This window comes from Corythoichthys intestinalis, chromosome 14, assembly GCF_030265065.1.
Source record: "Corythoichthys intestinalis isolate RoL2023-P3 chromosome 14, ASM3026506v1, whole genome shotgun sequence".
Classification (NCBI taxonomy): domain Eukaryota; kingdom Metazoa; phylum Chordata; class Actinopteri; order Syngnathiformes; family Syngnathidae; genus Corythoichthys; species Corythoichthys intestinalis.
Window position 1 is genome coordinate 31,168,534 of NC_080408.1, and position 24,170 is coordinate 31,192,703.

Sequence of the window (24,170 nt, forward strand, 5' to 3'; positions counted from 1 at the left end):
GTAAAATATAAATCTACTGCAAATTGTGTACCTGCACATATAGAGGAAACAAACCACAACCACTGATATCTCTTGGAGAGATCATGATAAATGGCACCCTTAATATCTTTAAAGTTTTAAATCTTTAAAATAAATAAATAAATAAATAAGTGCTGTAGGTGTCAGTCAGCAGTTGAGCTTGGAGTGGGGCAATGATAAAATTGGAGGGTCTTTTCTTCGTATATGACCTTTGTCGCTAAAAGCATTGGTTTGAGCACTTCCACCATCTGCTTCAGCATGTGAGATGTCAGACTCAGTCAGTCACATTCTTCCTCACCTTAAGAACAACAAACTAAAACAAAACATATTAGCTACTTATTAGCTATTGAGGTTTTTTTTGTGTGTGTGTTGGAAGTATTTTGATTTTTAAAAAAAATATGAATTGAATGTATAGAAATTATTTTAAAATGCAATAATTACCTATTTTTAATATGTAGGCTACATTAATTATCATGCACATCACCTTATACACTGGGGAGAACAAGTATTTGATACACTGCTAATGGGAAAACCCATTGGCAGTGTATCAAATACTTTTCTCCCCACTGTATATCTTGGAAGCTATTCAAACCATTTTTATAGCTTATTGTATCAAAATGGCAGTAATAACAGTTTGTGTAATAAACTAGATGGAAAGTGGTTCTCAAATGATAACCAATAAATCAGTAAATTCATGTAGGCTTGTTCGATATTCATTTTCATCCAGTTTAGGGTCCTGGTTTATTTTATATCATTCAACACCAAATGTCATCAAAATAATACATGTAATTTAAAAAATCAATTACATTGCAAAACTTTCTTACCTCAAGTGATGAAATAAAAGCAGTGAAGAAATCCAGTGCCCACTTCGTCACCAGCCGCCAGTAAACCTTATTTTTTGTTAGACAATTCTTGCATACAGCAAAGTCCTTGTTCACCTTACTTCCTTTCTTGTTGGTGTAAAATCTAAAGTGTGTCCACATGTACGATTTGTAGCAATATTTTTCTCACTTTTTCCTCCACCGTTCTCACAAAGCTTTTTTATTTTTTTTTAACGCACTTGTAGCTTCCTCTCTTCTCGAGACGACTTGTTCGCACTTTACCTTCACCGCCACTCTTGAGCGCCCCTAGTGGACCGCCAAGGAATTGCTCATCAAACATTGAGCAGTTTACAGCATCCATACTCCATTGTATGGCCAATATGTGAAATAAAAGTATCGATACTTGGCGGGAGCATATCGATAACAAATCGGGTTGCAAAATATCGCAATATATCACTGTATCGAGATATTGTCACACTCTTACTCAACAATGCGGCCGTAATATGTGTATGATCTCGACGGTCTTACTCCGATCTCCGTTCGCCAGTCTTTTTAAGTTAAGGTGACAATTATTATTTTTGTAACATCGGCAAGGAAATCACCAACTTCGTCAGTTTTTTAATAATTTATTTCAGAACTTGTGTAACACAACACGGCTACTATCCGCCATAGCAGACACAAACAACAGAACATGAAAAGACAAAGTAAAAACTTCCCACTCTTCTACACCTCCCTCACTCTCATCAGCCACATGGTGCGTTCAGGAACAGCATGCAAAACACAACCCCAACATTAAAACCCGATTCGTTACAATACGATTATTATAATTGCATTATTATTCCGATTTGCATTTATAATTTACTTGATTTTTGTTATATGTAATTGCTATTTGTAATTGCACCTGCAGTATTTATGAATGATTCAGCGTAGGTTTTTGGGCTGTGAAGCAAATTAATCGAATTATAATGTATTCTTATGGGAAAATCCCTCTCGACATACAACCATTTTGGCTTACAAACCAGGTCCTGGAACAAATTACATTCGTATGTAGAGGTACCACTGTATTTTACAAAAAAAGACATTAGTCTGTGAAAATACATTAATGGGATGCACTGGTCTTTAAGCCACAGGGTTCAGCTAGGAGTGGGAGGAATATAGGCTTGTATAGTCTGAAAATCACACAGTAGTTGCAATAAAGTATGTGCACCGTATAAAACTTTTTAGCCAGTTTTTTTCCCTCCTCTAATTTTATTTTTGTCTGCACACACATCGACAAAAACATCAAGACAAAGTTATTGCACCTTGCAATTTTTTTTTTCACCATAAAATTCCTTTTGAAGCAAAAACAGAAAAAAAGCTGGTTGCATTGCTTTCTTGAAGAATGTAATAAAATTCAAATATATATATATATATATATATATATATATATATATATATTTTTTTTTTTTTTTTTTTTAGACAACATATTTCTGCATGTGGAAAAATGTGCTTTGTCTCACGGTTTAGTGGATTACTGGGGAGCACATCAGTTTAATGGAAAGCAATACTCAAAACATTTGTAAACATTTGCATGCATCACATGTAAAACAATCATTTTGTAGTAGTGAGATGGGAAAAAAAATGAACATGGACAACTTCTCAGTCAAAGGGCTGTATTTTTCAGAAAGACCAGAAATGGCCAACTTTAAGACAAGGTTGAAGTTGCATGAAATCTGATCGAAAGTTTCGGACTATGGTAACATTGACAAACATTCATTCTGTTCTGAACCTGAACCAGTTTCAAGATTGTGTGAAAATGGCCACAATCCGATGTTGTGGTGACGGAAGGGGGGTTAGGTAGGTTGGGGGGGGGGGGCATTCTGCATAGTTTCTGATGTAAGAAAGTGACGACACTTTTTTTAAATCATCATATACATATATATAATTCTTTATTAGCCAGCAGAACATATACACAAGAGAAAAAATCCAAATTCCAATAAAGCAATTGTCCTAGCAGTAGTGAGCTTAGAGGAATATGGCGGTGGCGATGGCAGTGATGACAGACAGGCCGATCACGGTATAGCCACTACGGTACACTTCAGGAATTTTGAAGCCTTTGCCGATATCCCACCACTTGGAGGTTTTTGTGCGTGGAGGTGGGGTAGGAGTGTTGAAAGAGAAAAAAGGTGATAGAGAGAAAAGAGAAGACAAATGAGCATAAAAATAACTTTTTCTTCAAAGCAAACAGCGAGTGACATTTCTGAAGTCCAAGGAAAATCTAAACCCCTTTCACACACATACCCCAGTAAATTCCTGTGTAAGGGATTTGGGTAATATGGGATTTAGCCGTGTCAAGGCTTTCACACATGGGGAAACGTTACGGGAATACACCGGGTTGTATCTGTGAAAGTGGCTTGATTTATCCCGGGTTGGCGTCTTGCCGCTCTCTGTGTGGGACGGGCAGCTAGCGCGATTTTATAACCCGGACATTACGTCATTTTTGGTCGGCATCGGCTGTCACATTCTGGTCAGATCGTGTTTTGTTACAGAGTTGGTTGTGGGAGCATTCCAGAAGTGGTACCTGCAGCCAATTCAAGCTCATCAAAACTATTTAAGCCTAGGCGATCAAAGAGAAGGGTGCTGAGATATTAACTTGCTGGCGCCATTCGACACCTTGTACTTTTGAATTTCGTGCATTTTCCAGCTTGTTCGTCTACCGCCTTTGTTTTGAAATCTTCTGCGTACCTATTTCAGTGTATGTATTTTGTTGTCTTATCGGCTCTCTGGCTACCAGTTAGGTTAGTATTTTTGATCTACGTCGACCTACTGTCACTGACCCATTGCGTTATTCCCCTTTTCCCGCCATCGCTTGTATTTTTGTTTGTCCGCGATCACGTTTTTGTTTGTTTGTATTCAATAAACCTGTGACGGCCCCTGGCCATTTAATAGTTACTTTTCTGAGATTCTTCCAGTCAGCTGATCGTCGCTGGCTGCTTCCCCTCCCACTGTGACGACAGCTGATCGATGCAGGACGGACCGACGACGTCACCACCGCTGATTGGCCACGGGAAAAGGCGCCGAGCTTCTTAAGCCTGCCGCTGTCAACGCTCTAGGAGGTCGCATTTGACAGCATTCTGCCGCGGTCCTCCTCGCCAGCTCTTTGCTCGCCATTCACGCTCGTTTGCATTTGATCGCTAGTCTGATACACTCCCGCTTTTTCGGTGAGGTCTTTTGTGTTTATTCGTTATTGGATCGTTTTTGTTCACCACTGTAAATAAGAGCATTGAAGCAAGTAAGGGTAAGTCGCCATTTCTGTTCAACCCGTTTTCTCCTGTTTAGTATAGAGTAGGAAGTTAGGTTAGAAGCTGTCTTTTCTTCGTTCCTTTTACATGATCAGGGTTTAGTTAGCGGGTGGGGTTTAAGTGTAGTTCCTTTTGTTTGTTGTTTTGGCCTGGGCTTACCCTGTAGTCACGCTTCGTCGGCATTCTGTACATATTTATTGCGAGTTTGATTGTTCTGTAAATAAATTTGTGTCCACTCGTACATTTGTGTGGCTTGTTTTATTTTACGTCCTTCGCGAGCCGTCTTTGGCACGTAACAAAACCCTTGAACGCCTCCCTCCGTTGTTTTGTGCTATGAGGTACAACGTTGTTTCCCTAACACCGGCAACGAAATAAACCACACATTTCCAAAGTTGGACGATGGACTCTCTTCCTCGGCTCTACGATCCATTAGCAATTTAATTTCGTTATGTTTTCTGTTTCATTTTGCCATTTCCAGTTTGCCATGTTAATAACTGTGATGCTTGTTTACCGTTTTTCGTGTTACTGCGAAGAGAGGAAATGACGATCGGCCCGCCATGAAATTTACATCATCAGCCTTCGTGCTGTGACCCAGGAATCAAACGCGTGCTGTCACATATGCCTCGTCCCAGGAAAGTCCCGGACATAAAACTAACACGCAACTTATTAAATGTCCGCATAATCTCCATGTCAGTCGACCCGGGAAATTGCTTTCACACACAAGGGTTATCTGTTTAAATCCCGGGATTTTAACAGTGTTCAGTAATATGTGAAAGGGGCTTCAGTGAAAAAAACAAGTGCAGTTGAAATCACATACTTTTTTTTTTACAAAAAAAAAAAAAAAGGAGTAACCTCAACACAAGGTGTAAAAAAAAGGGGGAAAAGAAGAGCAAGAAGGGAAGTGACAGTTCAAACAAAAAACTTTTGTATTATTTCAGTTTCCAAGGGAGGAATTTGATTTTTTTTAAAATGCCAACATGCTTGGAGTAAATAAATACACGCATAGCGGTGATTCTGTGATCGACTTCGTGGCTGTGCCCCCGCGCTTATCCCAAATATCCACCCCTGGCCTGGTTAAACCGCATCTCTTCCTCTTGGCTTGGACAACGTGCAACAAATTCATCCATTCAGAAAGCGCCAAACAGGTGACTTTGAGTTTATCCTACATTTCTGCAATGCCCCCTACACTCACAGGTCTTTGGAAAGTTACGTTTTTTTTTTAAATTACCAAAAATATTCAATTGCTCTTTAAAGGGTTAAAAGTGGAAATGCAAAAATACGTTGGCTTAAATAAGTGGAAGTATTCAAATAAAGTCCAACAACCACATATGCAAATAATAGAGCGCCTGGTAAAAAGAGACTGCAAATTTGGAAAATCCCCATTTTGCTCCAATGTGGATGCATTTATTGAAATGAGTCTTTATCCGCCTTGTACGAGCACTCTGCTGTGCAAGATGATAGTGGGCCATTTTAGAAATAATTTAACAAAAACACCCTTAGCCCCATTCAAGCTTTGGATGCGTCAGAAGAACACAAGCACAATTTATCAAAGTGTCCACATTTTTCTTCTCTATTATAGAGATATAATAGCATATGGAGAGATATGCGTTTATGGAAAGTGCTACAGCTCTGCAACGAATTTACTTGAAATTCAGGAAATGAATGATGCAAAACCAGCTTCGTATAGCCAGCCGTATAAAGCGTATTTAGCTCCAGTCAGTCAAAACAGAGCATTTGTACCCATGAAAGAGTAGACTTCCAAGGGTAGAATTCTGCTTTAAGACATCTGGTGTATTGAGTGGATCTACAATGTCTACACTCTGGTGTTAAACCTGGAACAGTTCCCAAATTCCCCCGCCGTGACTAAGGCCTCAATTTCAGTTAACGAATAAAACTCCACGGTAAGTATAGGGGTTCCTTTTGTGATGAACACCCTCATTCAGAGTCGGAATGTCCTTATCTGATACTCAGTATCGGTACCCGATACACATATTTTTGGAGTATCGAAAAGCATAAGATTTGGTCACAATATCCGATCGGATCCAGTTGTCGCATGTTTTCAGTATAATCATGCTTTTCGGCTGCTGTAAATAAAACCACTTGGCAAATATGTCCGCTGAGTTAGGCTACTGCTCTTGAGAAAATAATGATATACAGTGGGGCAAATAAGTATTTCGTCAACCACTAATTGTTCTCCCACTTGAAAATATTAGTGAGGCCTGTAATTGTCAACAGGGGTACACCTCAACCATGAGAGACAGAATGTGTGGGGGGGGGGGGGGGGGGGGGGGGACTGAAAATCATATTGTTTGATTTTTAAAAAATGTATTTGCAAATATTGGTGGAAAATAAGTATTTGGTCAATACAAAAAGTTAATCTCAATACTTTGTTAAGTACCCTTTGTTGGCAATAACGGAGGCCAAACGTTTTCGGTAACTTTTCACAAGCTTTTCACACACTGTTGCTGGTATTTTGGCCGATTCCTCCATGCAGATCTCCTCTCAAGCAATGATGTTTTGGGGCTGTCGTTGGGCAACACGGACTTTCAACTCCCTCCACAGATTCTCTATGGGGTTGAAATCTGGAGACGAGCTAGGCAACTCCAGGACCTTGAAATGCTTCTTATGAAGCCACTCCTTTTTTAACCTGGCTGTGTGTTTTGGATCATTGTCATGCTGAAAGACCCAGCCACGTCTTATCTTCAATGTCCTTGCTGATAGATATTTTCACTCAAAATCTCTCGATACATGGCCCCGTTCATTCTTTCCTTTACACAGATTAGTCGTCCTATTCCCTTTTCTGAAAAAGAGCCCCAAAGCATGATGTTTCCACCCCCATGCTTCACAGTGGGTATGGTGTTCTTCAGATGCAATTCAATATTCTTTTTCCTCCAAACACGAGAACCTGTGTTTCTACCAAAAAGTTCTATTTTGGTTTCATCTGACCATTACACATTCTCCCATTCCTCTTCTGGATCATCCAAATGCACTCTAGCGCAGGGGTCTCCAACCCAGTCCTCGAGGCCCACTGTGGGTCCTGGTTTTTGTTCCAGCTGATCCAGCAGAGACAGTTGAACCAATGAGGCTTCTGCTAAAACAAGCCACACCTGACTGCAATCAACTGATTGCACTTGTAAAACACCAGATTGGGGAAGAAGTGTTGTCATCTTGTTTGGTAGGAATGAAATCCTGCACCCACGGTGGGCCTTTGTGGAATAGGTTGGGGACCCCTGCTCTAGAGAACCGCAGACGGGCCTGGACGTGTACTTTCTTAAGCATGGGGACACGTCTGGCAGTGCAGGATTTGAGTCCCTGGCGGCGCATTGTGTTACTGATAGTAACCTTTGTTACTGTGGTCCAAGCTCTCTGTAGGTCATTCATTAGGTCCCCCCGTGTGGTTCTGGGATTTTTGCTCACCGTTTTTATTATCATTTTGACGCCACGGTGTGAGATCTTGCATGGAGGCCCAGATCGAGGGAGATTATCAGTGGTCTTGTATGTCTTCCATTTTCTAAAAATTGCTCCCACAGTTGATTTCTTTACACCAAGCGTTTTACCTATTGCAGATTCAGTCTTCCCAGCCTGGTGCAGGTCTACAATTTTGTCTCTGGTGTCCTTCGACAGCTCTTTGGTCTTGGCCATAGTGGAGTTTGGAGTGTGGCTGACGGAGTTTGTGGACAGGTGTCTTTTATACCAATAATGAGTTAAAACAGGTGCCATCAATACAGGTAACGAGTGGAGCCTCGTTAGAAGAAGTTAGACCTCTTTAACAGCCAGAAATCTTGCTTGTTTGTAGGTGACCAGATACTTCTTTTCCACTCTAATTTGGAAATAAATTCTTTAAAAATCAAACAATGTCACTTTCTGTTTTTTGTTTCCTCCACATTCTGTCTCTCATGGTTGAGGTTTACCCATGTTGACAATTACAGGCCTCTCTAATCTTTTCAAGTAGGAGAACTTGCACAATTGGTGGTTGACTAAATACTTATGTGCCCCACTGTAATTAGAGCATCATGTAATATTCTTGAGGAGGTACACCAAAAAAATGTGTTTTTTTTTTTGTTTTTTTTGCACTATTCTATTAAATATAGGTATCGGATCGACAAAAAAACATCTTGAAAAAAAAAAAAAATCTGATTAGAAGTAAAAAAAACAAAAAAACAAAAAAAAAACTAGCATTGGGACATTCCTAATTCAGCTCTAAGAAGGTGTACAAACAATTGAGTGTAACAAATTTACACTGACCAGCCACTTTATTAGGTACACCATGCTAGTAACGGGTTGGACCCCCTTTTGCCTTCAGAACTGCCTCAATTCTTCATGGCATAGATTCAACAAGGTGCTGGAAGCATTCCTCAGAGAGTTTGGTCCATATTGACATGATGGCATCACACAGTTGGTGCATATTTGTCGGCTGCACATCCATGATGCGAATCTCCCGTTCCACCACATCCCCAAGATGCTCTATCTGATTGAGATCTGGTGACTGTGGAGGCCATTTGAGTACAGTGAACTCATTGTCATGTTCAAGAAACCAGTCTGAGATGATTCCAGCTTTATGACATTATCCTGCTGACAGAAGTTGGGTACACTGTGGTCATAAAGGGATGGACATGGTCAGCAACAATACTCAGGTAGGCTGTGGCGTTCCAACGATGCTCAATGGTACCAAGGGGCCCAAAGAGTGCCAAGAAAATATTCCCCACACCATTACACCACCACCACCAGCCTGAACCGTTGATACAAGGCAGGATGGATCCATGCTTTCATGTTGTTGACGCCAAATTCTGACCCTACCATCTGAATGTCGCAGCAGAAATCGAGAGTCATCAGACCAGGCAACGTTTTTCCAGTCTTCTATTGTCCAATTTCGATGAGCTTGTGCAAATTGTAGCCTCAGTTTCTTGTTCTTAGCTGAAAGGTGTGGCACCCAGCGTGGTCTTCTGCTGCTGTAGCCCATCTGCCTCAAAGTTCGACGTACTGCGAGTTCAGAGATGCTCTTCCGCCTACCTTGGTTGTAATGGGTGGTTATTTGAGTCACTGTTGCCTTTCTATCAACTCGAACCAGTCTGGCCATTCTCCTATGACCTCTGGCATCAACAAGGCATTTCCGCCCACAGCCGCTCACTGGATATTTTTTCTTTTTCGGACCATTCTCTGTCAACCCTAGAGATGGTTGTGCATGAAAATCCCAGTAGATCAGCAGTTTCTGAAATACTCAGACCAGCCCTTCTGGCACCAACAACCATGCCACGTTCAAAGTCACTCAAATCACCTTTCTTCCCCATACTGATGCTCGGTTTGAACTGCAGGAGATTGTCTTAAACCATGTCTACATGCCTAAATGCACTGAGTTGCCACCATGTGATTGGCTGATTAAAAATTAAGTGTTAACAAGCAGTTGGACGGGTGTACCTAATAAAGTGGCTGGTGAGTGTATATATTAGTTCCCTTTGTTGAAAAAAAAAATGTAAAACATATTTGAGATAACAAGTTAGTTTTATGTCATACTAGGAAAACAATTTTGAAATGACTTAAAACATCCACCCCAAAAGTATTTGCTGTTTTCTTACCAAATGGCGGATTCCGTTGAAGGTGTGGTAGGACACGGGGAAGGCGATGCCAATTTTGGCCAGGGCGATGAGGAAGGGGCCAACCGACAAGGAGTGGATGAGATCCAGATAGTGCGGATAACTACCGGGCAGGACCAGAGCGGCCACGGCGAAAGCAGAAATGGCTGCCAGGATGAATTAGACACACGTTTTATTGATCCCAAATACAAAATACAATCAAGGGCTGGATAAACAAGTCATTGAGGAGGAAAATGAGCCACAAATCAATATCTGTCACACTGTGACATTCTTCTTGGCAAGAAGGTCTATGAGGAAAAAATACAGCACAAGTGTCAATATTTCAATTTTTCTTTTGTATGGCGTGTTGGGGACGCACTGGGAATAAAAACTAATGGTGGAAAGGCCGTTGTGGTATTTGAGCCTAATTTTTAGACAATTGTATGATCTTCAAGTAAAAAAATATATTTACCAGGGGAATATGCTTTTTATATTTGTATATTTAAGTACCGTATTTTTCAGACTATAAGTCGCATTTTTTTTTTTTTCATAGTTTGGCAGTGGGTGCGTCTTATACTCTGGAGCGACTTATGTGTGATTATTTACGGTCGGGTCGGGCCGACTTCTCTCTCGCTAACTTTTTAAAAATAAATATATATTCATATATTTATACTAAAATGATGTATGGATTAGGCCTGAACGATATTGGAAAAAACTATTGCTGCGATTTTTTTGGGGTGTGCGATATTATATTGCGATATTTAAAAAAAATTTTTTTTTTTTTTTTTTTTTTTTAAAGAAATTTTCACTAGATGACTTGAATAGCTGTTTGGAAAGACTTTGGATGACTCACAATGACCAGTGTACAGTGATCCCTCGTTTTTCGCGGTTAATGGGGACCAGAACCCGCCGCGATAAGTGAAAAACCGCGAAGTTGCGCACCCCGCCCCACAAATTTTTATTTTTTTGTGTGTGTGCTCAATGTATTTATTAAAGTTGCACAGATACCGATACCAGTATCGGCAGGGGGCGCCGATCCGGCCCGAATTGGTGGTATCGGTATCGACGAGTACCAACATTTAGGGCGCCGATACCATGTACTGGCATCATTTGAACGCAAATATACTGTCCTCCCCACGTGAGCGAACTTCCCAAATTATTACATCTGTGTGTCTTTGTCTCGAAATTACCACACGAAATTTACACCTTCGTCATCAATATTACGGATGTACACTACAACGCATATCCGCGATGTTACGCTGCTCATTTAACATGGTATTCACAAATGATTAGCATGCGTTAGCTAACGCTTGCTGTTGTAGCGCGGCTAGCGCCGATGGGATCAGAAAGGTTAAGACCGTGGGAGACTCAGCAAACTCATGGTTTCATGATGAACAATGAGTGGGAAATTAAGAGCGCCATACTTCAAACTCGTCCTGTTTATGAAAGTCGATTGTAATATGCTGGTGTTGTGCAGTAATGAGCAGAAGTGACTTCTGTGGCCAGAAAACACTCAAGCGGCGCAGCGCGCACACTAGATATCATCAAATAGCAATCTAGATGTCCTATTTTAGATCCCATGCCAACTCTCGCGCGCACACACTAGATATCATCAAATAGCAACCTAGATGTATTACTTTAGATCCCATGCCATTAGCTGCGTGAGCCCAGAGCGACGCGTAGTCCATAGACTACATTGATTAAATAGAAACCGCCATGACTGAATGGAAGTTAAGCAGGCCAACTCAACCCATACCAGTGACCATAGATAATGCTGCAAATACTGTTAATTCAGTACATGTTACAGATGGACTCGGACCACAAATAGGATGTTTAAATATAGCTGCTAAGAGAGCTGCAGCAATCAACAGTGTGACCCACTTTACAAACAGTAAAAATTGTTCTCAGCACTTATATACACAATTTTTCTTCAGATCAGTAAGAAGTAAGCAGATAAATATTATGCACTAAAATGCTTGTTTATATGATGGCACTGTTATTTTTGCTTGTTAGCAAAAAAAAAAAAATAATAATAATAATAATAGTTGTATTTTCTGTTTCAGAGTAGGCCTGAACGATATTGGAAAAAACTATTGTTGCGATTTTTTTTAGGTTTGCAATATATTGCGATATTATATTGCGATATTAAAAAAAAAAAAAAGATCTTTTTTAAAGAAATTTTCACTAAATGACTTGAATAGCTGTTTGGAAATACTTTACATAACACACCGTGACCACAGTGTATTCATATAATACCGTTCAATTTGTGAATGATGAAGATTTCTGTATGAAGGTATCCAGGAAGTCATGTCTGCACAAAATACTTAGATCATTTATTGAATACAATATTTTACACTTCAACAGCAGCAAATACATTAAATGATAAATAAAAGACCAGGTGCATTAGTCCCCTAAGTTTTTGACAAAATATAACAATAAATAAAAACTTCTGTAAAATAACAACAAAGTTGTCAACATATTTGAACAAAAATATTAAATATGACAAATAAAAGAGTTGTTCACAAACTATAACAATAAATAAAAACCTCAGTAAAACAACAAAGTTGTCAACATATTTGAACAAAAATATTAAATATGACAAAAGAGTTCACAAACTATAACAATAATTAAAAACCTCAGTTAAACAACAAAGTTGTCAACATATTTGAACTTAAATATTAAATCTGACTAATAAAAGTGCAAGTGCATTAGTCCCCTGAGTTGTTTACACAAAATATAACAATATAAAACTGCAAAACGGCAACAAAGTTGTAAAAATATTTCAACAAAAATATTAAGTATCAAAACTTTATGTGCAGCTGTACTATATATAGTTATTTGAAAAATACGGTTTACAATAAATTTAAATATAAAAGAAACAAACTCAATTGAACTTGTAAATAATTGAACTGAATAACTGCAAATAACTGTGATGAATAACAGAACCATTTTAACTCCCAAATTTCCTGCCTTCCTGATAGCTGTCACATGAATAAAAAGAAGAAAAGACATTCCTTCAGCTGTGTTATGTATTTGTCTGCATATCGTCCACCTTCCTTGCTCAGCAATTCTCAACTGGGTCTCATAGGTTTTTGGCCAAGACTATTAGTTTATCCACTATAGCAGGCTTGAGACAAGAACGTTGGCACGTAACAATGTTCCCACCTGTGCTAAAAAGCCTCTGATGGGGAGCTCGTAGCAGGAATGCATAGATACCTGCGTTTTAAATGGTCCCACATGTTTGACAGATTACTTCTTGTTGAGGCAACCATGGCGAGGCACTGTCGACAGGGCTGTTTTTTGTCCCTTATAGTCTTGTTCTTGCCAAAATACTTCCAAAACTCCTTTTGGATACAGTCTTCCTTGCTCCTCCAACGTGTTGATTGCTTGCTTTCACTTTGAGAACGGGCCCTCCTCCCTCAGCTCTGCTGTTCGGCCCCTCCTCCCTCCACTCCGCTGTTGCAGGGGGAGGAGCCGATGACTTGCTGGAGGGAAAGAAGCTGTGCGCTTTTTTCCCCTCTCCTTCCTCAAAACAAACGTTTGTGGATTAAAAAAAATGAAATTAAAAAACTATCGCACGTCCTTGCGATGGGACTATTGCACATGCGCACATCGCGATGGCGATGTTTAAACGATATATCGTTCAGGCCTATTTCAGAGCATTAAATTTATTGAATTGTATCGAAAATCGTACCGAACCGTGACTTAACTGTATCGTTGCATCCGTTATACGCATATACCATTCCGATACCACTCTGTTTACAAAAAAAAACGTTTTTTTTTTGTTTACAAAAAAAAACAACGTTTTTTTTGTAAACAAACAAACAAACAAAAAAAAAAGTATGTTTTTAGTTTTTTTTTTTGTAAACAGAGTGGTATCGGAATGGTATCGGCCGATACTGCACAGCCAGGTATCTGTATCGGTATCGGGCCCAAAAAATGGTATCGGTGCAACACTAGTATTTATTCAGATTTAGCATTGGAAAGAGATACATATAAGGCATGTTTTTTTTCCTCACTTTTTCCCTAAAGTATGATTTTTAAAAAATGTGTGTGTGTTTATATATATATATATATATAAATAAATGGTTTTAAGCACTTCAAATGTAATAATTATGATCAGTTTTAAACATAACTGTCCAACCAAATCATTTTTGAACAAGAATAAAGTACTGTAGTAGAAAAATACTTCTGTTTATCTACTTTAGCTGTGACTCTTGGTGGACATGTAGAAATTACAAACTCCTCATGATCACTTCTGGCCTTTAATTTATATGTCTCAAACGTCTCCACACACACACACACATTCATCCAAAGCGGCTTCCTTGCAGAAACTGTTTAAGAAGTTAAACGATGATTGACAGCTGCTGCGCTGTGATGTCCGCTTCTTTGGCAAAATCAAAGATACCAGCATCGTTAACTTTAATAAGCAAGTGCTGCAGTGACTGTGAGGTTCAAAGGGCGTGTGAGGCTCTGCGCAGAGCAGAAAGCAGGGCGTATGTGGATTAAAAAAAAAAAAAAAAAAAAACGCGCGTCCTTGCGATGGGACTATTGCGCACGCACACATCGCGATGGCGATGTTTAAACGATATATCGTTCAGGCTTAGTATGGATGTTAAATAAAATAAATAATTTGGATAAAACAGAGAAGGCGCTGTGCATGCCCGCGCACGTGAACGCAGTGGCTCACTTTTCAATCTTCCCCTCCCAGCGTCCCACGCAAGCATCCTGGTATTTCCTTTTCGATATGGAGCAGCTATAGGCATTGAAAAGCAAACAACTGCGGTAGGAGTGGGATATGGAAAGGATTCAAATTGATTGTTGAAGGTGCTATACGGAAACCTGTTGTCGGCTTCACTGAATGTAAACGAATGTGGCGCTTTGGTCTAATACGAGAAATATATTTAACAAACTTTCCAGTGTTTTTTCGTTGTGTAAATGCATTCGGGCTCGTGCCTACAAATAAAACAAAATTTTGGGGGTTTTCGGGCTCGGAAAGCAAATCAAGTTAATTGATTGTGCTCGGGCCGCATCGAGCTGGATCTTTTAAGGCCCAATCTAACTTCTAGCGTCATGTAATGTTAGCAAACCGTACACCTATTCAGCCTGTTGTTCTCTATTGTATTTTAAATTGCCTTGATGACATGTCTGTTCTTAGTGCTGGATTCTATCAAATAAATTTCCCCCATTTAATGAGACTTATATTCCGGTGCGACTTATATGTTTTTTCCTTTTCATTGCGCATTTTTTGGCTGGTGCGACTTATACTCAGGAGCGACGTATAGTAGGGCTGGGCGATATGGCCTTAAACATGTATCACGATAAATTGAGCAGATTTATCTCGATAACGATAAATGACGATAAATTCGCCCGAGCGGACTGTTATATAATTTGAAAATCTGAATCAATGCATGAAATACAGATTAACTATTTCTTGTTGATTTATTTACCAGCATTCAATTTGATATACTGTATTTAACAATTGTACATGCAGTCTAAACATTAAGTTTATAAAAATGTATTGTAAGCAATAAGAATTCAAGTATGAACATTTATAACAGCGTGTATGACTTGAACAATGTACATTGTCAAAATCAATATGCCTGTGCAAACATGTAATTGTAACACAAATGACTTGCAGCTTGAACAGTACACTTCAAAAAGACAACTTATTGTTAATGGCTGCTGTGACATAATTATTAAATACAAGTGTTTACTTTATGGTTTAAGGGTTTTTTTCCCCCCAGTGCATTTTTTAATAAATGCACGCACAATAAAAATAGCTGGGGCCATTTCTCGGTCATTATAAGTTTTGCCGTTGGATTGTACTTTATGCTGAATGCTTTACCATCACAAAAGCTATCAGAGGAATCACACACAGACAGATACAAAATAACGCCACATAGTAATTGCTAGATGCAGTCCGTGCCCAATCCACTCATTAAGTTCAGCCGTTTCGACAAGGTTAGAGCCGCAATCCGACTCCATAACGTTCATTTGTAGCGTTAGCCGCTAGCTAGCGTTAGCCTGGCTACCAGTAGAAAGCACTGAAAGCACCATCTCCGGAAATCATGAGAACAAAGGAGGACAGCGGGTGAAAGCCCGTCTGGATGCCACCAAGAGTCTACTAAATGTTGGTTGAAAGTTTGGTGAACCTCCCTTAAGCCACACTCCATCACGTTTTGCTTGTAGCGTTAGCTGCTAGCATTAGCTTACCGGGCTTTTGTTTGATTGGCTTCCTGATGATCACGTGACTCCCTACGTAAGCACATTCACTGCTTTCTTAAAGGGGGATGAACATAGACGAACAACACAGAATCAAAGCGGGATGAAAAGACTATATTTTCTTGTTTTATTAATTTACCGAATTTACCGACATGGTCAAAATTACGTCGGTCATCGTTAAGAATTTCGGTGACGGTAAATTTTCGGTTTACCGCCCTGCTCTAACGTATAGTATATAATATATATATATATATACATATATATATATATATATATATATATACGGTAATATTTGAGACTTTTTTGGAAGTTTATGAAAAAGGTATGTTTTCATTTTTTTTATATGATTCTATTGCTATCTTAATGAGGTATAAGTACAGTGGTACCTCCACATATGAATTTTAACTTTTAATTTAACTTACAAAGACTGGTGAATGGAGATCGGAGCAGGATCGTCAAGATCGTAGACATATTCCCGCCATATTTTCAAGCCAGTTCAATGACGCACACAACACACTCATATTTTTCCATAATTCAATCTTAATTTCAATGCTAAGCGTCACTTTTTTCCTTTTTTCACCAACTGCCCATACTTCTTGGGATCTGTTGGTTTCTTTCAAGGAAATTCGCCGTGCGTCCGTCTTGCGCAAAAACGAAGAAATTGCGACGCTGTCATAAATTGTTGTATTTTGAGCATGTCGTCATATGTCGAGACAAATGACGAGTCAAATTTCACGATTTGTCGAAAGGACAGCATGTCGATGCGAACGTTATGTCAAGGTACCACGAGGTACCATCTCCACCGGCCTCCGTAAAGTCCCCCCCCCCCCCCCCCCCCCCCCATCAGACGCAAATTTATATAAAAATGATTTTAATCGTTAGTGCTGCAAGGGTTTTGTAGTTACAGTATTATGCTTTTATTGAGATATTAATTTCGAGTGGGGACGTCACTCGTAGCTTTTTCTTAGCTTAGCTCCCACAGCTAATGGAGCGTACCAATAACAGAGGGGTGTCCTAACAACTAGCACGAACAGAGCACAAAAAAATTTGGATCGTTTTTGCAGTAAATTAGGGGGCTTGAGATATTATATATTATATTGAGTTTGTGCTACGTTTGTGTTTGTTGTTAGGACACCCCTCTGTTATTGAGAGAGTTGGTACACTTCATTAAAATAACATAACAGCGGGAGAGAGTTGGTACGCTCCATTAACATAACATAACAGAGGGGTGTCCTAACAACTAGCACAAACGTATTACAAACGCATGGCACCATTCCGGAACCATTTTGCAGTCAATTGGGGGCTTAGAGGGACGTCATCACTAGAAATTAGTATCTCAAGCCACCCAATATACTGCAAAATGAACCCGAATTGGTTTGCTCTACGTTCGTGCTAGCCTTGTTAGGACACCCCTCTGTCATTGAGAGAGTTGGTACGCTCCATTAGCTGCGGGAGCTTAAAGAAAAAGCTACGAGTGACGTCCCCACTCGAAATTAATATCTCAATAAAAGCATGATACTGTATCTACAAAACCGTTGCAGCACAAACGATTAACATCATTTTTATGTAAATTTGCATCTGATGGGGGGGGGCAACTTTACGGAGGCCCGTAGATATGGTGACAAAGCACATATAGCAAAGTGTCGTCTTATTTATTTATTTAACTTCTGGGTCGTCGTCTTTGCAATTGTCTTGCGAGCCTTTTGCCGTCGTGCTGCGAGCCATTTGCTGTGGTGTTGTGGCAATTGTCGTTCATGCTTTTGCCAATTTGCAATCGCGCTTTAGGAATTGGGGATTGTGTTGTTGCAATTTGCATTTGTGCTGCGAGCCATTTGCTGCCGTGTTGTGGCAATTGCGGTTCGTGCTTTTGCCAATTTGCGATCCTGCTTTAGGAATTGGAGATCATGTTGTGGCAGTTTGCATTTGTGCTTTTTTTCTTTTGCAAAGCGTTTGCATTCGGGGTTCGTGCTTTTCTATTTGCAAAGTGTTTAGACTTTGCATTTCGCCTGACACCTCTCGGCCTCCGTAATTATGTGATTAGAATTGGTTTTTTAATCCGGATTGCAAATTTTAAATTAAAAGGGTAAGTTTATATGATACACAGAAACGCGGAGCTGTGCATGTACTCGCTGCATTACCATACACGCCACATGTCTGAACTGTATTAGCGGGCATGGGCGAACAGCATATGTACGCCAGCGTAAACACCACTAATAAAGCCCAGCGTGTTGTACGGCATGCTTTTTTGCCCCTCCCCTAGGGAGGGGCAGCCGCACCACCAACACCCCACCAAGCTCTGCTCTTTGTACAGCGCTGTAACGAACAATTATTTTAATACTCGACTATTACTGTAATTTCCCGAATATAACGCGCACTTTTTTCCCCAAAATCAACTTGTAAAATCATGGTGCGCATTATAAACGGGTACAGGGATGGAGACAGAAATATATATATATTACATTTATATATAAACCGATTTTTTTAAATTGACACGGCCACGTTGTGTTGAAGAAACGTATGCGGCGACCCGTTGCACGGTACGTGACGTCACCATTTTGTTTCCGTAATACTTCACTCTAATCGGCCGAATGATTTCGTCTGTGTTAAATTCTTCTTTTTTCACTCTTCATAAAGCACAGAATTTAGTTTCTTGAACTCATTTGAGTCAACGTTTATTGCAGCTCCGCAACTCGGACCATAACAAACGTAAGCACACAGACCTCCTGTGTCCGTCAACTATATCTGTCCCTCGGGAAACTCAAACCCAAATAACAATAGTTCCTATTGTTACTGTCGTGTTGACAGCTTTAAAAGAAAAGTCACATCTGTTTTGTTTTCTCCTAGATTCTGGTAAGTTGGAGAAGTTGTCAAATTATATTATTACCGTAAATATTATCAGTTTATGGTAATGTTTTGAACTACCAATGTACTATGCTTGTGCTGTGTTTCACCAGTCAGTAAAATGACATTTCTGTATCTGTACACGACCTCTGTTTTCTTTGTATTCTTCTATTTACTGGTGCTAAAATTAGGGTGCGCGTTATAAACGGGTACAACAATTTACCCTAGATTTTACAAGTAAATTTGGGGTGTGCATTATACACGGGTGCGCCTTATATTCGGGAAATTACGGTAATTGCTAAAAAAAATTAATAAATAAATTTAAAAATGCATTTTATTTAAAACACCATTATTTCAATTAACAGCGGAGAAGAAAATTTATGATTTAGTCATTCATTGAACCCCTACCATGGTCAAAAGAATCTAACAAAATGTGCTCAGAAATAAGGGAATATTTAAGCCAAATTCCAAGTATATGGACAATTTTATGTTCATCAATCTCTTTACTACTCAGACTTTTTTCGGTACATGGAAGTTGAATGCGTCACAAAACCCAGAGATGCCATCGTCGTTAGAAGCTTTCTTCAAAGACTGTTTTGTGTGTGTTTGGGTCTTGATGACAAAATGAAAGCACGCACAGTGAATTTGTCTCACCGATTGGCAGATGAGCTCTGTGACCTTTTAGAGAATCCATCAGCATGCAAATAAAATGAAACCCAGCTCAGGCAGAGATTAACACTCATGTCGCGACAATATGCTGTTTAAGCTGCCGACTTGGCTCCTCGTGCAAATATATCCAAAATATTTGTTAACTTCACACTCAGTGCAGCAATCATTTGCCATGGCAGCGGTTAGACGGTCCAGCGATTTCAATTTTGGGTCAATTCAGGAGTTGTTTTGACATCATACAAGTGAGGAGGTGATGAAAGAAGGAAAAAAACAAATATGTCTTACCTCCACTGAGGCCAACTCCAGTTCCTCTGTGCGTGATGGACATCATCATGGGGACAGACCATCTAAATTTAAAAAAAAAAAAATTTAAAACACACACAAAGCCATTCATAAATAACAGAAATAAAATATTTGCGGTACCTTCATGAAATAAAAATAAATGTTAAATTAATGAACGACTGTGTATTAACTGGTACTCCTGACCTGAGACAACACGATGTTTAATTTGGCAAACCAAAGAGTATACATTTCCTCCTGACTGACCCAGGATCTGTTGTTTTAACTCTTTAAACCATGTTTAGCCTCCATTAATTCACATCTAATACATGGGCTTCATGTCAATTCAAGTTTGACTTTGTGTAATAAATATGCATATCAGTTAGGCCTGAACGACATTGGAAAAAACAATTTTGCGATTTTTGGGGGGTTTGCGATATTATTTAAAAAAAAAAAAAAAATGTATATGTATAATTTTTTTTTTTTTTTTTTAAAGAAATTTTCACTACATGACTTGAATAGCTGTTTGGAAAGACTTTGGATGACTCACCATCACCACAGTGTACAGTGATCCCTCGTTTTTCCCAGTTAATGGGGACCAGAACCCGCCGCGATAAGTGAAAAACCGTGAAGTAGCGCACGGCCCCCAATTTTTTTTTTTTTTTGAGTGTGTTTTTTGTGCTGAATGTATTTATTCAGATTTAGCATTGGAAAGAGATACATATAAGACATGTTTTCTCACTTTTTCCCCCAAAGTGATTTAAAAAATGTATATAAATAAATGGTTTTTAGGCACTTCAAATGTCATAATTATGATCAGTTTAAACATAACTGTCCAACCAAATCATTTTTGAACAAGAATAAAGTACTGTAGTAGAAAAATGCTTGGCTTTATTAAATGCTTCTGTTTATCTACCTTAGCTGTGACTCTTGGAGTGACATGTAGAGATTTCAAACTCCTCATGATCACTTCTGGCATTTATTTTATATGTCTCCAACGTCTCCACACACACACACACACACACACACACACACACACACACACACCACCACACACACACACACACACACACACACACACACACACACACACACACACATTCATTCCAGCGCGGTTTCCTTGCAGAAACTGTTTAACAAGTTAAACGATGATTGACACATTGCTCCGCTTTGATGTCCGCTTCTTTGGCAAGATCAAAGACAACGAGCATCGTTAACTTTGATAAGCAAGTGCTGCAGTGACTGTGAGGAACAAAGGGCTGGGAGAGGGAGGGTGTGAGGCTGTGTGCAGATTAGAAAGAGAGGCGTATGTGGATTAAAATAAAAACTATCGCACGGGCTTGCGATGGGACTATCGCTCACACGCACATCGCGATGGCGATGTTGAAACGATATATCGTTCAGGCTTAATATCAGTCATTACTTGTAAATGGTTAGGTGAGGAGACATAGGTCGGTTCAATCGGGTATTTTTTGCCCAAAACTTGTTCATCTCCTCCTTGGCAGTGGTTCCCATTGGAGCAGCACTGAAACCAGAACAGACATTTCAAGACACGTATACAGTTTATTGAATATTACATGTTATTTTGCTTTGTAGCATGCTTACTTTCTGACGTAGAGGACACTGCATCGCGGCCTAGAGACACACAACTTCTGACGGGCCAAGGTCCTGCAGTCAAGACAGAAGGGTTACCATTACAATTATTAAAATGGGCTCTTCAAACAAAATTGATACTTACTCATGAGGCATGGGTAATTAATGTTTTTTTTTTTTTTTTTTTTTGAGTCTACTAATAAGGCATTGTTTTTTAGATTTCACTGTCTTAGTGAAATTGATTTTTAGTATTTACTTCACACCTCCTTTACTTCATGCTCATCCCTAATGGACAGCATATCATGTTTCACAAAAAAGTGAATAAATATACCAGCATTTAATTGGAAAAGCTCCAATTATTGATTAATAATTTATTTTTAATACTTGAAAAGAGCTGGCTAATAAAATCAGTCGGGCCCTTCTTTTCACTGTTGACTTACCAAGAACTGGTAAGCATAATCAATATTGCTTATTACTGCAATATTAGTTTTTTCATATATCCTTGTTTTCTGCCTCCTTTCCTTACTTTTAGCTTCCTGCCATGCTATCCTTTACCCCCTTAGATAGAACCTTCAAAACCTAAACCTGCTTTTGACGCACTCGGCATAAGACACGAAGACATATTTGAGGATCGCATCCCGGATCAGTTTTGACTGGTTTATTTAATGTATATTTGATTTAACATAATAAAATGTATACATTTTGTTTTCCAAAGAATTCCAGATTCCAGAAATAACATTCAACTGACCGGTGTGGGTTGACTCAAGGACAAAACCATACAGTATTAAACTGCAACGCTTGGCGTAAAAACACTGAACCTATTTAGTCAATAATCATGTGCAAAAAGAACTAACACATTCAAGTAAAAACCTTACATTTACGTTTCTATAAACTACAATCCGAACTTTGGTACCGTGGCCAAGTCGTTAGCCTTAGCGAGCTAGCTTACGTCACAGTAATTTCTCCCCGATATAAACACGCCGAACAATGCAGAACATTCTTACTCAGATTGAACGAAACTCAACTGTTAACGCATCTATCGGTCACATTTATTCGGATATAAAACAACGATAAATCTCAAATGTAGCACGCAATTTTGGAAAAACTGAGGTACTGACCTTAGCAGCAGCGCCATTTTGCCGTACACTGAACGTAAGTGACGCACAATTGTTGTGGCCGTGACGTCATGCTTTTTGTCATAACGGGAGCAATTTTCGTGCGGTTTGTTATTTTAGGTTTTTATAAAAAGCTCAAGAACGGAAATGTTTTTATTATTAATCTACTCATTTTGTTATCAAAATTCTACACCCACAGATGGAAATTTAGCAAGCTGTTACCATCTTTTTCTCACTTTCATAATGAGACTGTGCTACATCTGTTAAAAAAAAAAAAAAAAAAAAGAATCTGAAAGCGGAAAAAACACTTAATATTTGTGAAAAACTGAAACTTTTTTGTGAATAATTGCTAACAGTATTTTTTTTCTCTGATGTGCAATGTTTGGAATGTTTATACCCCTGTCATATTTGTGTTTTTTTATTTTGTTTTTTATGGCTGTATTCTTGATTGTTCTTCTGCCTGTTTATCATGTTGTTATTATTATTATTATTATTATTTTAATTGTGCGGTTTTTGTTTTAATTTTATCATCAATATTGAATACAGTGGTTAAGAAAAGTTGGAACACCCCTGACAACTTCCATCATTTTAATTTTTAATTCATTGTGTGTTTGGATCAGCAGTTTCATACTGTTATGTCTAAGAGTGGGGGGAAAAAATGGATTGGCAGAATAACATATTATCGAATTGCAGAAGTGAAACTAAGTTTGTTGGACAAACAGAAGATGTGCAACATGCGTCACAATAAAATTATATAGATTAAAAAATGTGGGCACCTCAACAGAAAAAAATCATCAATATTCATTAGATCTGCCTTCCCTTTGACACAATCTGCAGCAAAATTATTTAGTTTTTTGGTTCTTTGATCAATCACAACATCCATTGCCTTGACATCTTCTGTTAGTCCAGGGGTCAGGAACCTTTTTGGCTGAGAGAGCCATGAACACCACATATTTTTTAATGTAATTCCGTGAGAGCCATACAATATGTTTAAAACTAAAAATACAAATAATGTGTGCATTTTGTATAACTTCAACACTTTTAAAGTACAATAAGTCTCTGAAATCTTTTTAATAACATAGTTATGCTGTTGCTAATCAATGATGAGTATTTCTTACCATTAATGCGACTCCTGGTGCTGCATGGTTTTGCTGATGGCTTTGTAGTCTGGTTCATGCAGGCGTTGAGAAACCTATGCACGGAGCACCATCAGTGCACACCGAAACAAGTTTATCCATCAGTAATTTTTTTCCCTTTACCGAACTCAGTGAGGGACTTGAATGAATCCTCCCCTCTTGTTGTCCCTTTCATAGTCAAAACCTTTCAATCACGCTTAACTGCGAAAAATAGCTTATGTCTGTTGACTCAACCAAAGCAAGAGAAAAAATGGTGTCGCATTTATGTCCTTATGTCCTGCTGAAAAGTACAATACTCCTTGTCTTTTTTCTTTTTACCATCTTATGAAAAGGGTTTCTAAAATTAGATGACAACGCGGAAAACGAAACTAAAAACGATCTCACGCACACATAGGCCGCTATTTTCGACAGCAAACCCCACTTGAACAGTATCTCTGCCTCATCTGCGTTGCTTCGACAGCAAACCCCACTTGAACAGTATCTCTGCCTCATCTGCGTTGCCCATGCGATTAATAGATCGACCGACCGACCGGTCCGACCGACCGACCGACCGACCAATCGGTCGGTCGGTCGGATAGACACAATGACATGTATGTTTGCCTTTTTCCCACAAAAATTACTG

At 39.1% G+C, this 24,170-nt stretch overlaps 1 protein-coding gene across 1 annotated transcript; it reads right to left on the minus strand.

Moving 5' to 3' along the window:
• Positions 1-1,451: 1,451 nt before the first annotated feature.
• Positions 1,452-22,464, minus strand: sdhc (succinate dehydrogenase complex, subunit C, integral membrane protein). The gene is made up of 6 exons (XM_057857230.1): positions 22,416-22,464; positions 21,310-21,372; positions 21,128-21,229; positions 19,711-19,772; positions 9,694-9,857; positions 1,452-2,951 (listed from the first exon to the last, which is right to left on the minus strand). Exons 1-6 carry the CDS (start codon positions 22,430-22,432, stop codon positions 2,844-2,846), a joined length of 516 nt encoding a protein of 171 aa, XP_057713213.1. The 5' UTR covers positions 22,433-22,464; the 3' UTR covers positions 1,452-2,843.
• Positions 22,465-24,170: the final 1,706 nt, after the last annotated feature.

Bases quoted from the DNA above. Each gene is read 5' to 3' on its own strand.
- sdhc (XM_057857230.1), bottom strand. The intron at 21,230-21,309 runs GTAAGCATGCTA...TTCTGGTTTCAG, and splicing joins AGTGTCCTCTACGTCAGAAA to TGCTGCTCCAATGGGAACCA. The intron at 19,773-21,127 runs GTAATGACTGAT...TTTTAAATTTAG, and splicing joins CCTCACCTAACCATTTACAA to ATGGTCTGTCCCCATGATGA.